This window comes from Ornithodoros turicata, chromosome 1 (genome assembly GCF_037126465.1).
Source record: "Ornithodoros turicata isolate Travis chromosome 1, ASM3712646v1, whole genome shotgun sequence".
Taxonomy (NCBI): domain Eukaryota; kingdom Metazoa; phylum Arthropoda; class Arachnida; order Ixodida; family Argasidae; genus Ornithodoros; species Ornithodoros turicata.
In genome coordinates this window covers 58,412,071-58,426,388 of record NC_088201.1, presented here as the reverse complement: position 1 = coordinate 58,426,388, position 14,318 = coordinate 58,412,071, and the positions used below count along the sequence as shown (strand labels likewise).

The 14,318-nt window shown below is 48.1% G+C and overlaps 2 protein-coding genes across 2 annotated transcripts in view; both read left to right on the top strand.

Moving 5' to 3' along the window:
* The first annotated feature begins 3,648 nt into the window (after window positions 1–3,648).
* On the top strand, window positions 3,649–5,065 carry LOC135395310 (uncharacterized). Its single transcript, XM_064626576.1, has 3 exons — window positions 3,649–3,667; window positions 3,830–4,588; window positions 4,866–5,065. The coding sequence occupies exons 1-3, from the start codon at window positions 3,649–3,651 to the stop codon at window positions 5,021–5,023; spliced, it is 936 nt and encodes a 311-aa protein (XP_064482646.1). The 3' UTR covers window positions 5,024–5,065.
* A 6,963-nt stretch (window positions 5,066–12,028) lies between these two features.
* The window catches only part of LOC135395222 (uncharacterized), a 38,864-nt gene continuing 36,574 nt past the window's right edge, over window positions 12,029–14,318 (top strand). Inside the window, exons 1-2 of the mRNA XM_064626480.1 lie at window positions 12,029–12,148; window positions 12,380–12,629. Coding sequence (XP_064482550.1) covers window positions 12,029–12,148; window positions 12,380–12,629 — 370 coding nt within the window. The remainder of the gene's footprint in view (window positions 12,149–12,379; window positions 12,630–14,318) is intronic.

Here is a 14,318-nt window from a genome sequence, read left to right as displayed (position 1 = left end):
GCGAACCAATTAATCCGCGAATCCCGACTGCGGACTTCGTTGGCGCCATTTTCCCCAAATGAGTTCACAATGCCTCAGCTCGCTGCACACGGGCTTGTGGCATATGTGCTGCCAAGGACAGCAGCTATTTGGTACACGCAGGGTTTTTAGGTACAGCTCCGGTAAACCTTAATAATAACACTGAAAAAAAAAATGTGGTCTCGTTCCCTAACGCGATTACAGCAACCCTTGGGACTATGAGCATATCTTAATTGAACAAAATCATTCTGTTAGTTTAACGCAAGGACTTTGTTCACTTAACATTCCCCCAGTGCACCAAGGGTGGCTGTTATCGCGCTGGGAAATGAGACCGAATTTTTTCCAATTTTATTATTAAGGTTGACCGGAGCTGTACGTCGTCTCTGGTGATGGAAGCTAAAAAGAGGGTGGCCTTGTGCTAAGCTTTCAGCGCGCTTTAAAGGATCATCAGGCACCTTAAACTAATCCACGAACGGGCCAGTGCGGAGTTGCTCATGATCACAGTTGTTTCGCGGACGTGTTTACGTGACATCGTAAATTTTATTTAACAAAATCGGTGGCCTAATGAAGCAGAAGTGAAAGGAAGGACAACTAAATTGGGATGAAACGATGAACGTCTAAGAAAAAGCAGGAGAGGTCGGCATCCGCAGACCGCGACCCCAAAGCAACGGGAACTCGTGGCTTTTCTTTCCACTATCCAAAACGGATTGTGACAGGGGTAAAGAGTCCAGTCAAGCGAGGTTGGACATGAACTCAGCCGCCAGGTTGTTACCAACATTCAACCAATTTTATTGGGTAGACCATTAGTGCTCTTCTGCGGCGACAGGAGCAACGACATCCAGTAAATTCACGTTCCGAGTTTTTTTTTATTTTTTTTTTACTTAATACATATTCGAATTACTTCAGGCAAGTAAACTGCCCCGTGGACGAATAAATTAGAGAACAAGAGATAGAACGTGGCCAATTTCTCAATCAGAATTGGTAGGCCCTATGAAAAAATTGACAGTCATGACAACTTCGCATTGCCCGAGTCCTCCACGGAAATCACCAACCAGCAACTCTGTTACACCGCCGTAACTCATAATCCGGGATTTTATGAACGGCACAATCGAAATCGAAACTGGCGAGTGAAAGTAGTCTGGTTCATTTTCCTTGGCTACTATTTGCAGGGCACCTTTCCCTTCGTCTCCATAACTGGACCAGTCTTCTCGCCCAATTGCTACACTGACCCTCGGGAAGCACCGCATCCGGTGAGGGCCCCTCTTGCCTACCCACATGGGCCCCGCGGCATTCTATTTTTTGTTCTTCTTGTTGCTGTAGAGAGAGTAAGATGAGGCAGAAGAAGACAGAGGCAGAACAGAACGCTAGCTCTCTTTCTCTTTTACCTTGCATCGCTTTTAGTATAAAAGCACAAGACCACGCCATGCACAGACATCAAAGCTCCAGCGGCAGTCTTACAGTTGGGGATGTTTCTAAGGAAGGAACTAAGCATGTGGTTTCTGGTGAGACATTTCGAATATTCTAGGCTCCGTTGAACAAGCTCGAGACCACGGCTGACCGCACAATGGACTCCAGATTGACGATATGCTTTATCGTGCGTTAAAAATTAATGGTAGAGCGAGTGTCATTGTGGATGATGTTGCATGCCGTCCTGAAACGTATTTTATAAGTAACTACATCATGAACCATGCTTTACCGAATTTCTCCGAAACCGAAAATGAAAGGAACGTCGACTTCTGTCTCTCACTATATGTCATGTGTGTAGGCTGTTACGGTTCCATTCATGCAGGCTCACATGATTTAGCAATATATGTAGGAGGATACGTCAGTGAGCATGGAATGTTTGACATGAAACAAAACATGCCATTTATTTCATAAGTTCTGCTTCCTACCTGACGTCGCCCAAAAGCAAGGTAAACGCTCTTCTTTAGGCTTGAGTGAGCACAATTGGTTCCAGTTTCTAGGAGCCCGTTGCACGTATGGCTTTGGGATCACACGTATACAACGGCCTTGCCTTTAAGTCAGTAGTCCTTTAAAAGCAAATTACACAGTCTCAAGTAATGAAGTGACAAAAATTTCACGGTACTGACAAATAAATTAGAGATTAGGTTTCACAACTGTGTTGCTTGGGAGTTCTTCAGCTTGTCAAACACATGTTCAGTAAAGTAGCAGGTTAGGAGCAGGTAGTTAGGTTAGTAGTAGGTTAGTAGTCAGGTTAAGAGAACGCGGCATTTAAAACAGAATCTACTCATATTTTCTGTTCCTACCATCTCGACACTCACCTGCACACCGACCAGAAGCCGCGTTTACATTAAAGCGAATGAAGCGCATTGACTCGATCTTGTAGCATTGGATGCGCTCATGTAAACGGTCAATTCGTAAGGATAGCGCATCGACATCAATCCGCCCGACAGACGTGGCTCGAGACGGTAGATGCGCATTGAAAACATGGTTGTAAACAGAAGATGGCATCGAAAACAAAAGGAGGAATATGGGAACACGTTTGCCGCGGGACGAAGAAGAAGGTCACGTGGCTGCGGGGTAGTTTTTGTGTGCGAAGAAGATGATGATTTTTGAGAAATGGCGACGGAAATACCAGTTGCGGAAGTGCAGAGCTCAAAATTTTTAATGTGACACCGTGGGGCGCTAGTTTCGATCCAGACTCGATGCGCATCCACGTAAACGGTGGCGCATCGTCTTCAATCGGTTTTCCGCTCGAGTCGATGCGCTTCTGTCGCATTTATGCAAACGCGGCTAGAGGGTCATTGTTCCTTGTTGTCTTCCTTGACTTCTACTTTGATAACCTCGTACGTGCTTGCAGATTGTCACGTCCCTCCTAGGCTTCGCCCTGGCTGGAAATCTTGGTGGTACCGGTGGCACTGCCGGATGGCAAGTCACTACTAGTCATGGTGGCAGCTCCGGTGGCGGTGGTGCTGGATGGCAAGCGGCTGGTGGTGGCGGGTCTGCATCTCCTGCAGTATGGCAGCAGTCTAGTGGTCAAGGCAAGCACTGTTTACTCGGCACATGTAGTTTATACAATGCAAACGGCCCAACCCGGGAGCTAAGCTCCCGCAAAGGAAAAGAGATAGTTTCAAGTGGCCAAAGTACGTAAAAGAACTGGGCCCCAATCTTCTACTTTCACATAGCGATCGTAATCGTTATATTTAAAGTTCGCGCGCTCCAAAGCCGCTATGGTAGGCTCCCGCAAGAGCTCGTGGCGAATCACGGGCCGAATTGATGCAGTTAACGCACATTCCCTTAGGTTCCGCACACGTTAGAAGTCGGCCCAGGACGCACATTCCCTCAGGGCGTCAGTCGTGACGTTGCCCACCTGTGTGAGGCCGACAACGGCGAGCCCTTTCACCACCATCACCACCAGTTAACGGGCGTTACTGGATAACGACAAGTTGAAAATCAGTACTACATCATTCTAGTTGTAAAGACAGTAACGAAAGGCACACCGTAGACACCGGCCGCATTGGCCTGTGTTCACCGTGTTTGTCGTCTTACAGTTTGATAGTTAGAACGCAGTCCTTTAGAACTAAACCTCGTACACTTGCTCGGTACAACATGCTGCCCCTGCCGGTAATTCAATTTTGATATTCTTATCAGAGAAGTTCCAAAACGTGAATGTTGACACCACACCTCGGTAAGCGACTCCGACGTCGATGCGGTAGCGAACGCCAGACATTTGTGACAGGCCATGAGTAGAACCATGAGAGACGTGTAACAAACGTCGAACTTCCTCGGTGAGTGCATTCACGAAACTGTCACGAAAGAAATGATCCACCGGCAACATTGTTCATTACAGGCGGCTTCGGTGGCAGTTCTGGCACTGGAAGTAAGCACGTCTACATCATCAAGACCGTGACGACCGGAGGCTCGTCCGGCGGTCAAGGTGGAGGTCACGGTGCCAGTGGCGCTGGTCTTGGCAAAGGTTTCGGTGGTGGGGCTGATGTTTGGCAGTCTGCTGGCGGCGTCGGAGCTGGATGGCAAGCTGGAGGTGCTGGTGCAGGCTGGCAGCTCGGCGGTAGTGGTTCTGGTGCTGGAGCTGGCTGGCAGCTTGGTGGTAGCGGATCTGGTGCCACAGCTGGCTGGCAAGTTGGTGGTGGAAATCTTGGCAGACATGGCGGATTCGGAGGCTCGGCTAAGGGCACTGGTGTAGCAACTAAGCACGTTTACGTCATCAAAACTGTAAGCTCTAGTGGTCACCGCGGTGGTGCTAGTGCTACTGGAGGTCACGGCGGTGGATTTGGTGGGGCACCAGCTGGAGCTGGCTGGCAACCCACTGGATCCGGTGCTGGTGCTGGAGCTGGTGCTGCTCTTGGCTGGCAGCCTGCTGGATCCGGAGCTGGTGCCGGTTGGCAGGCCGGTGGTAATGGTGCTAGAGGACTTGGCGCCGCTGGGTGGCAACCTGCTGGAGCTGGTGCAGGGTGGCAAGATACCGGAGCCGGTGCTAGTGGTGCTGAGTGGCAACCAGCTGGCGGTGCTGGTAGTGGCGGAGCCTCTACTGGATCAGCACAAGTAATCATCGTCAAGAGCGCAGGCGCCGCCAGTGGGGCTGGCGCAGGTAACAATTGTGATTCGTTTCTGTATGGAGGCATGGAGCAAGGATTAATTATTCCTTTGGCATCAAGCAATGCTCAGGAGCAACAATAATAGTTTTAGTTATTGAGACATCATCCAGCAAAGCGTGGTGTTGCGCTCTAGGATAAATGCAATACCGCATTACTGTCACATTAGTCTAACGTGCGGTAACACAGGAGCCTCTAATATCGAATATTGTTGTAATTGTAATATGAGAGCGCTCAATTCTGCATTGATGGCCCTCTGTATTTGCTGAGCAGGCGCTGGTGCCGGCTGGCAAGCCGCTGGAGCCGGAACTGGGGCCGGCTGGCAAGCTGGCGGAGCTGGGGCTGGCTGGCAAGCTGCAGGAGCTGGTGCTGGGGCTGGTTGGCTGTCTTCCGGCGGCCAAGGTGCTGCCGGAGGCGCTGGTTGGTGGTGAAGGCGGTACGCTGTGTCTTCACCATGGAACTATAATACTCAGAAAAAAGGCAAGCACTTTTAATGAATGCTAACCTCAAACACAATCACTTCAAAAGAAAATCTGGCACGAAAAATAAAAGGAAACTAAGAAGGGTAGTGCACACCGCGGCGAAGGAGGTGGATGTCCGTATACGTCGTCCTACGTCCTTTCTTCCTACAGCGCCTTTCTGTGCATCTATCGTTAAGTTGGCGAAAACTATGTGTCCAAACATGATCTACGCACAACAACTGAGGAGAAAGTGTGCCAAAAAAGTGCGTCCATTGTATTTAGTCTCACACACTACAGTGCACGTACACATGTCTGCGGCATTACACATTGAACCAATGTAAGATATTACGTGTTTTTGAATGCCCTTTTCCTCCTCCACGGCCACCTAATACTGCCCTTCACGTTTTTCAGGTGTCATCAAGAAGAATTTTTAAGCAAGCTGGGATCCTTTGGGTTTTACCACTTGAGCCCTGCTTTGAAATTCTGCTTCATTGTCGAAGCACTGTCACGACGATACTCATTGTATGCACCGTGTACACTGTGTTCTGCTTGCTTTAAATAAAGTGAGTCTAGGTAAATGAATGTGTTTGCAAAGTCATTTGTATGTTAAAATGAAACCTAAATAAAGAAAACGATGGAATTTATAGTTTTATTGGTTTCTTTGAGTCTCTTATCAATGGAAGTTTCTAGCGTGTAAAGCCTGCACGGGGATGCCAACAGTTTCGCGGCATGACGCAGGTGTTCGTTAGGTATGGGTCTTCTGTGAGGGAAGTTAAGCTGTCTGCATTGTGCTGATCTTTCAGTGTCCCTGAGGTAATTGATAATTCGTAGCTCTACGTCGCGAGACAACCATATGATCCTGAGCGACGCCAGAGTGGTCGGTCTGTGAGTTTTGCCCACTTGAGGGTTCTTTAACGTGCACTGAAATCTCAGCACACGTCACACCGTATTTAATGTCCCCCGCAGAAGATGGCGTATCTAAGGAACTTGAACCCTGTCATCAAGTTTGTATTCCCAACTGCAGGATGGGACAAGCGCAATGGCTGTCCCCGTCACATCTAAAAAATTGTACTGCCCTCGCCCTAAAAACGAAGAGCAGGCATGCGCAACTTTGTCTCCCTCCACGGCGATCATTAGAACGCCGACCTGAAGGGAGACAGCCGTTTCGCTCTAGTTGTAGCTCATCAGCCATCAGGGCCAAGTTGCTGGCGTCTGCGACCGGGATCGAGCCCACAACGTTGGGATCAGTAGGCGGACACCGTACCGTACTGATCCACCGGAGCCGGTCTGTCCTTAAAGAACCCTCCGACTAAGTGTATCCCGGAGACCCACCACTGTCGCGTCGGTTAAGATCCCATCAGCCTGAAGAAGAAATAATTCGCATTATATACATCAGTCACGTTTACACAGTGGGAAGGGAACGCGACGCAAACTTTACAGGACGCGTGCTCAATCGATAAATCATTAATATACAATCGATCTTCGATATATTGGTGAGCGAGAGAGAGAATAAAAAATGGAAGCGTGAAGCCATGTGGCAATGCAACACGTTGGCCGAATTATTCTTTAGAATGCCTTCCCATTAATCCCATGCAATCAAACGTACTGGGTCGTATACTTTACACGCAATTCGTCTGTAGCTATAGACTGTATAACAATGACTAAAGTGTACTGTATTCATCATGACTGTTCTGGACTAAGTGAACAAAGATACAATGTGTGCATACAAAAAGCGACAGATCAATAACAATCGTCCTGTATGAAACTTTACATCACCACTTTTCCATCACTTATTGTTGTTGTAGTCTTGCAGCTTTGAAGTTTGTCTTGTGGCTTTTTGTTGAAGCTCTTACATCCTGGTAACAAGGCATGTAACAACTTTTAGACTTCGTGTGAGGCCATTCGCACCTTGTGGAACTTGAGGTTATGCTGACACCTTGCAAAATCTGTAAAGCAATGCACGATTCGACAAGTAATTTGTACAGAGAGCACACGGCATGTGAGATTCCTTAGTAAATGCAATGTCATTGAATATAGACGCCAAAAGTAAGTGAACATGAACTGATCCCACCGCATGCACAACAAAAGGAACACACAAAATACTCGTTGAAGGGTGTGCAACTACTACTAGCAAGTACAAAGCGATTCCTACTCAGTTACCTCCATTTTTAAGCGAAGTGCGCTTTGTACACTGGAACGCTCACGAGTGTATAAATGGAACCTACACAGCGCGAGCGCGTGAAAGGATGTAGGCAAGGTGAAAACGGTAGGGGGTGCGGTGTTGTAGAGCACGTGGTGGAATGAGAGTGAGCGATGTGGTGCTGCCTACGTTTCTCCAGATTTGATTTAAAACGTTGACTTGTTCTGGTGCACGTCAGCAACCATGAATATGTACTGCTGTCACAAGCATGTATAAATCTGCCTCACGAAGGATGTCCCGTAAACAGATTCCGTTTCTTGCTTTTGATGTGCTCCCACGGTTCCTCCGCGGTTTTCGATTAAAGGCTCCATTCGGAACACGCGTGTCGAAGCCTTAATTTCTGTTGGACGCAAGCGCGCATCTGAAAATAATGATTGAAGAGGTGAATATAATGACATTCCTATTCGTATTCGCAGTCTGTGTGTTGTTTAATTACATATGCTGCTCTGGTGCACAATCGTCGCTGGTGAGCACATCCATGAAATCTGCCGCAGCAAGTCGCTCGATCGCATTACTAGAAGCACGGTCCGTGCTAGAAGTCAGATGAGCTGACACGTAGTCTGGGATGCAAATGGGATGCACACGAAAGTGCAGCCAGTATCACCACCACCACAACTACCGCCACCGCTATCACTTCACCATCATCATTGTATTCATACTAGAGTGACGCAATACAAGAAAGTGGTAGGCTTTCTGAAGTCAAGCATGGGCAGCCCGAAGCCATTTCTTTTCCACACCGATAGGGCAGATGTGTTAGCCGACACAGCTGCAACAGGAATGAGGCTAAGACAACCACGGAAGTACGCAGGTAGGTTAACTTCAAATGTCGGCACAAAATATCGACAATGTTCGGATGTCAATGATCCCCCGGGGTACACTCATACCTGAGGAGGATAAAATTGGTTCGATGTATTAGACGATTTTAAAAAGATGGGCGCGCCACCCAAGCACGCGGCGCAAAGAAGCATGGCAAGTTTGAGTGACACTGCTCTGCCGTCTGCTTCGGTTATGGTTTACCCCGGCTGACGTTGCTGCTGCGCACACCGGGAATGTTGTTGTTCTTCTTCTACCTCTGCCTCTGGCCGTCTCGTAATGCTGGAAGACGCTTAAAGTTATCATAGCCCCTGCGTGTCATTTCTTGCTCTGCTCTGTTGATCTGGCCTACCTCCATACACTGTAAAAAAATACGATGATTTCTACGGGCGTTTACGGCGTGTTACTGTAAACACAAATACTGCGAAAACTACGTAAAACGGTGGCGCCATCATCATGCGCCAGCCAAAAACTTGAATGCGGAGGCAAGGCCAAGCCAAGTACGGCACATTGCCGTCATTCGCAACCGCCGGAAGCGGTACATCGTGCGCGGACGATCGTTGATGAAGGAGGACGAAGTGGTCGTTGTAAATCTCGTGAATGCATGTAGTCAGGTAAGCACATTTCTGTTCGCACATCCTGTTCTTTGCGTTTTGAGCGTGGTGCACCATATGCCTGGTTTTTGTTCAACTTATGGGACACCAGTAAATCGTGGCTCGCGTTTGCTGTGAAGCGTCTCCCTAGTTCAGATCTCCGTGTGTCATGCGTCCTGGTTCGTAGGGTCATCACGGCGCTCTTATTGTAATGTATCGTTGCGGAAGGTGCCCTTGTGTTTTTAACACTGTTATTGGCTACGTTGACCACTGTACGGCGGCGAACTATGCGACACTCAGATGTCACATTTTGGGACGTTACAAGAACACACCAGGACGGTCGCCTCGAATCGATTTGCTCTCCGAAACCACGAAAGTATGTCACGTCCATTTGTGCTTCCGTCTGTTCACTACAAATATAGAGATACTGTCACATATGAAGCAGCACATACGAGAGGGCCATGATCAGATATCCTTATCAACGCTGCCAGAAGAAGTTCCGTGCCGCCTTCGCGTTTTGTGTGCACCTTCTTATGTTCTTCCTTTGAAAAAATAAAACGGTGAGTATAGTTTCCTTTCTCTTTGCAGGGTTTTGATGCCAGAGCTGACTGATGGGTTCACGTGGTTCCCTCGTATGTTCTTCCTTTGAAAAAATAAATGGTGAGTATAATTGCATGTCAGTTGCTCGGCTCCCTGTAACAGTTCCCTTTCTCTTTGCAGGGTTTTGATGCCAGATGTGACTGGCGCATTTTCATCACTATGTACATAGAAAATAAATCCCAATGTGACAAACATCACAATCTATTGCGCATGGTCATTGCTTAAACTGCTCTCATTGCTACGACTATATGTAGAGAAAAAAAAGAAAGAGGGGCTCCAGGGACGGGCACAGCACGACAAGGGTACACGGCATATGCCAGTTAAAATTACTGGCCAATGCAGTTCTGTTAACGACCACAGCACAGTAATGCTACACGTCGTATGCCCTGTTAAAATTACTGGCCAATGCAGTATTTTTCAAGGGCAAAACTTATACGGGGCCACCGTAAAAAAAAAGCGGCCAATGTTTGGCAGCCAACTTTCCATGCCCGTTTTTTTTATGGTGAAATTTTTTACATTGTAGGTAGCTCTCCTGCTTGATGACAATACAATGATCTGCTCTGGTCTCCCGCTTGATGACAATACACTACTGATCTGCTCTGGTCTCCCTTCAAATTCGCGTCTCGATCTTTCGCGGTGGAGGGAGGCAAAGGGGAGCCGGTGCTTCATATACTGGAGAAGGGTCCTTTGCTAGCGCGGTCCGAATTCTTTCCGAACCGAAATCGGGACCAAACTTTTTTCGGAGAACAGCGTTCCTGGCATGGAGGAAAGAAACACAGGAGCGGCCGTTTCGAGCAGAATTCCGTGGGACCCCTCTGGCGGTCGCTCCTGTCAAAACCGCCATTACTTCATGTCCACCACGTGATCCTCTCTAAAGTTTCGGTTTGGCAACCCTTTGTTGCTCCCGCTGCTTTTCGTGGTTTTCCGCTTTTTCAAAGTCATTTACTCTGTGAGCACCACTGCGGAAACAACGCTCTGTTAACGTGTTCAAACCGCGGTTGCGGCTGTCCTTCAACAGAAAGCAGCTCTGTCACGGGAATAACGTTTCCTGTAAACACGTACTTGACCGGCTGTTTCGGCATACAGGCGTACCCCTGTCTGTGAGAGAGTCATCTTGAACCCTTCGTTTGCAAGCTGGCGCTGTGCTACAGCTGCAGATTCAGTTGATTTACTCCATCGTTGTACAAATTTGATTACTGACATGCTTTACCACTTCAGCAACACACAACACGCGACCACGTCGTCACACAAACATCGCTACCGCGAATGATGTTTCTAGTCCTGCGTGGTTGTCCTGCAGAACCTGACCGGTCTTGTAGTAAAAGGGTAAACCAAGAGTAAACCTCCGAACACACACAAATAAAGATGGACGCGCGCCGTTCATCACAATGCAGATATCTGAACTGCAAGACAACCACGACTCCCGTCGTCTGGTTTGGGAGCTGGCCTGCGCATGCTCTTGGGATCACTTGAGCGGTCACGTGGTAGACAGGAGTATCCCACCATGCAGTGCGAAGCTGGCACGCCCGTCCCAATGGCAAAAAATTGGAAGGGCCGCTCCTGTGTTTCCTTCCTCCATGGTTCCGGCCCGCATTCGGCCCGATCTGGCCAAGCCAGGTTTCTCCTCCGAAATGGGAAGTGACGCCAACCGAAAAAGTACGAATCATCCAATGGCTATTCAGCCTGAAGGAGAACCATAGCAACGATGACGTAGCAATCAGGTCAACTGTTGCCCTGTGTGCGACTTCTACCCCTATGAATACGGGGATTATCTCATTGAGCTGGACGGTTGAAAGGCGATGTGCCCCAAGGCTTGCTTTTCGGTAGCATGCGGTTATGCACAGAAAAAAAGTTCGGTCCCGATTTCGGTTCGGGCAGTTTGCGGATAGTTTTTCGTGCCAAACGTTTCGGCCTTTACACTCGCTGGTGGTTTTTAGCGGCTGTTTCATCCCCACCAGCGGTAATACAAGCTGCTATCACACGACACGCGTCCCGCTTTCTGTGGGGCGGATTCGTTGAATGGGTTTGTAGGTCTCAACTACACGGAAGCCGTGATCTGGGCGGGTTGGGAGTACCAGCTGCGCCAGAAAAGTGCTGGGCGCTTCAATTGCGTATTCCCTTTGAGGCGCTCCGTTCGTCGGAGCACCCGGCCTGCACATTAGTACAGTATTTCCTAGGATACACCGCCAGGTGGTTCGTAGAGAGTCCCGAAATTCGTCCCAGGGCGGAAATACTCTCTGCTTATATTAGTTCTTGTGTTGATGTTGTGCGGCGCTTGCGTGTCCAATGCCCAGGTGAAGACATTTCCTTGTGGAGCGTCTGTGATTTCTATTACGCCGTCTTCAAGGAAATGCGACTGGGTGCCACAAGGCCAGCAGTGCCAACGAAGTTCGCCTGGCAGCGTATCACTGCAGGCTGGCTTGATGCGCGACGCGCTAGTCTCCAGTGGAAGCTGGCCCATGGTGTCCTTCCACTGCGTGAACGTTTGCACCGTTTTCGGATATGTCGCACGGACGGTTTCCGTCTTGTGGCATGTCTGAGACTGCATAGCATTGTTTTTTGCGATGCCATGTTCCACTTTTACTGTGGAGTAGGGTGGCGCAAATATTTGGGCTCCCAGTAGTTGATTGGGTCACCGTAAGGTACCTGGGGACCTTGCCGGTCGTACGCGCAGAGCTGAAGCAGTTAGCATTGCTGATCTGGGAAATCAACTTCCGAATTTGGATTCGCCGGTGTCGGCTGGCCTTCGGAGGCCCAGATGTTGGGAGCATGGCTATCTTCCAGGCTGTGCGAGGCGTGCACATATCATCCGTGAACAGTCATCATTTGGTTCTGTGGAATGCTCTCGCCGCTTGCTTACAGCGACTCGTCCCTTCGATCATGATCAAGGTGAGTGGCGTATCAAGTTCCAGTAAGCCCACTAGGACTGTATTGCCACCCGTAGCGACTCTTCCGGAGTTTCAGGATTGTTCGCATGGTATGGCACGTACAAAAAGCATTCTCCCTTTGGAGCGTTGTTATCTGGCTTGTAAGATATCTCTTTGCAAAAGGGGCTACCTCCATAGGTAGTTCGCTTGCTCGATGACAATACACACAGGTGGCACTTGCTTTTCTAAAAAGGTCTCCGGCAAAGATCACCTCGTACTGCTGAGGGAGGAAAGGTGGGAGGCGTTGAGGTATATGGCGGCGAAGGGCAATCTAGAGAAGGAAGCTTGGTGCTCCCGGAGGCTCCTCTCTAAACATCTGGGTTCAGCGCAAAAGCCCATGGAGGCCCTCATAAACAAGGGCAGACGAGTCACCAAGCCAGGTGAAATAGCCACTGTGACACGGGAGTTCTACGCCAACATGTTTGAGAATGGACTCACGGCAGGTGATTCCTTCCTGCAACCAGCAATTTATGAAGCAGGGAAGAACACATTGCTGCAATTGAAAGCTCAGTCGCGGGGGGAGGGGGGGATATGTTAAGAAAAAGAAAGGAAAGGCTCAGTCGCAGAGTTATACAGAGACCTGAGGTGGAAACAAATAGAAAAATATCCATCTACGATAACAGCGGAAGGTTGGAAAATCATACATACTGGTTAGAAGGCAAAAGAAAAATCATTCTTATGGAAAGTGGCGCATGAGGTCATACCAGTGAGGGACAAGTTTTATCTGTGGGGGAAAAGCAGCAGAAGGGACTGCGAGCTTTGCGGTCACATAGAAACGGTGAGGCACGCCGTCTTCGCGTGTTTACGTACCGGCGTACCTGTGGTCCTGTTTTAAGAAATATTTTGGATTAAATAACTTAACGTTTGAAGAAGCTGTGGGAATACATGTTGGGAAAGTAATCAAAAGACAACAGAAATTTTACATGTTAGTAGCAGTTGATATCGCATATCAAGTTTGGGTAAACAGGTGTAGAGTGGTGACTGCTGGGGTAAAGAACGAATTAGAAATATAATCAGCTACTACGTACGAACTTGGCTTGGGAGGGAGGGGCTAAGGTTATGCGCAAAAAACTTCGCAAAACAGTAGCAGTGTAAATGGTTCAGGGTAGTGGAGGGTATTATTAAATTTAAATTACCAGATCAGTTAAATGAATTTAGAATACGCTAAAGCCGCAACAGAGGGAAGGGATCTATCGGAAATTTGGGGTGAGTTAATTGTAAAGCACAGGTGTGTTCGCGCTCTTCTGAAGCACATGATAGAGCGTTACACTCAAGTGCAAAAGCATAGTTTTAGAACTGGCCTCATTTGTCGACTGTGTTGGGGAAAATAAAGCGAATCAGTAAATTAAGGATATAGGGAATAGTAGGCTGAAACGATTAGGAAGATGGGCTCTCTAATTCTGTGACTCATCTGATCAGTCAACAATACAGGTCTATTCATAACCGTCTTGCATGAACATCAAGAAGAAGAAGAAACTTGGGAGAGAGACAATGCGGGATATGTGGAAAGGATACTGATACTAGTTAATTACACGTGGACGTAATGGAGACTGTCGACAACGCGACTCCCGTTAGCCTTGACGTGCTTCATGATTCCTCTTTTTCCATATAAGAACAAAAACGCAGTACGTCCCTTTGCAAACTAACCACAGCAAAGCAGTGTCAGGGCAAGCAAGGCAACTTGTGTTCCAGTTATCTTCATGAATAAACAGTACGAATATTTTTTTAGCATGTCTTCAACGAAAGTAAAATAAAAAAATATTCAAGCGGCTACCATGCCACAGCGGGAAGCCCAGGCCTAATATAGTTCACCGTTGTCTCAAGGTTTATAGAGTTCTGGTCTGTTGTACGCGTAGAGCTATTCCTTGTAGAACTGTTAAGGTGCTTACCAATCACCGAATTTGCGAGATCCCCACACTAGATGCAGCTTGAGCTGGCGGAAGAACAGCTCACAGCATGAATAATAATGACCTTGAGACTATATTATTTCGATTCCTTGAAGGGACCATGAAGTTCCCTAAACAGCCCATGCATTTTTAGCTGAAAACTGTTGTTCCTGTCGAGAAACTCGTATACACGTATTTTTTTTCCAAATGAAGGAGACGCCGTTTATTAGCTTGTGAGCGCCAAAC

What these genes read in the sequence shown, in the direction of transcription:
- LOC135395310 (XM_064626576.1), top strand. An exon ending in CGCCAGTGGGGCTGGCGCAG is followed by an intron (nt 4,589 to 4,865) that starts GTAACAATTGTG and finishes TTTGCTGAGCAG; the next exon opens with GCGCTGGTGCCGGCTGGCAA.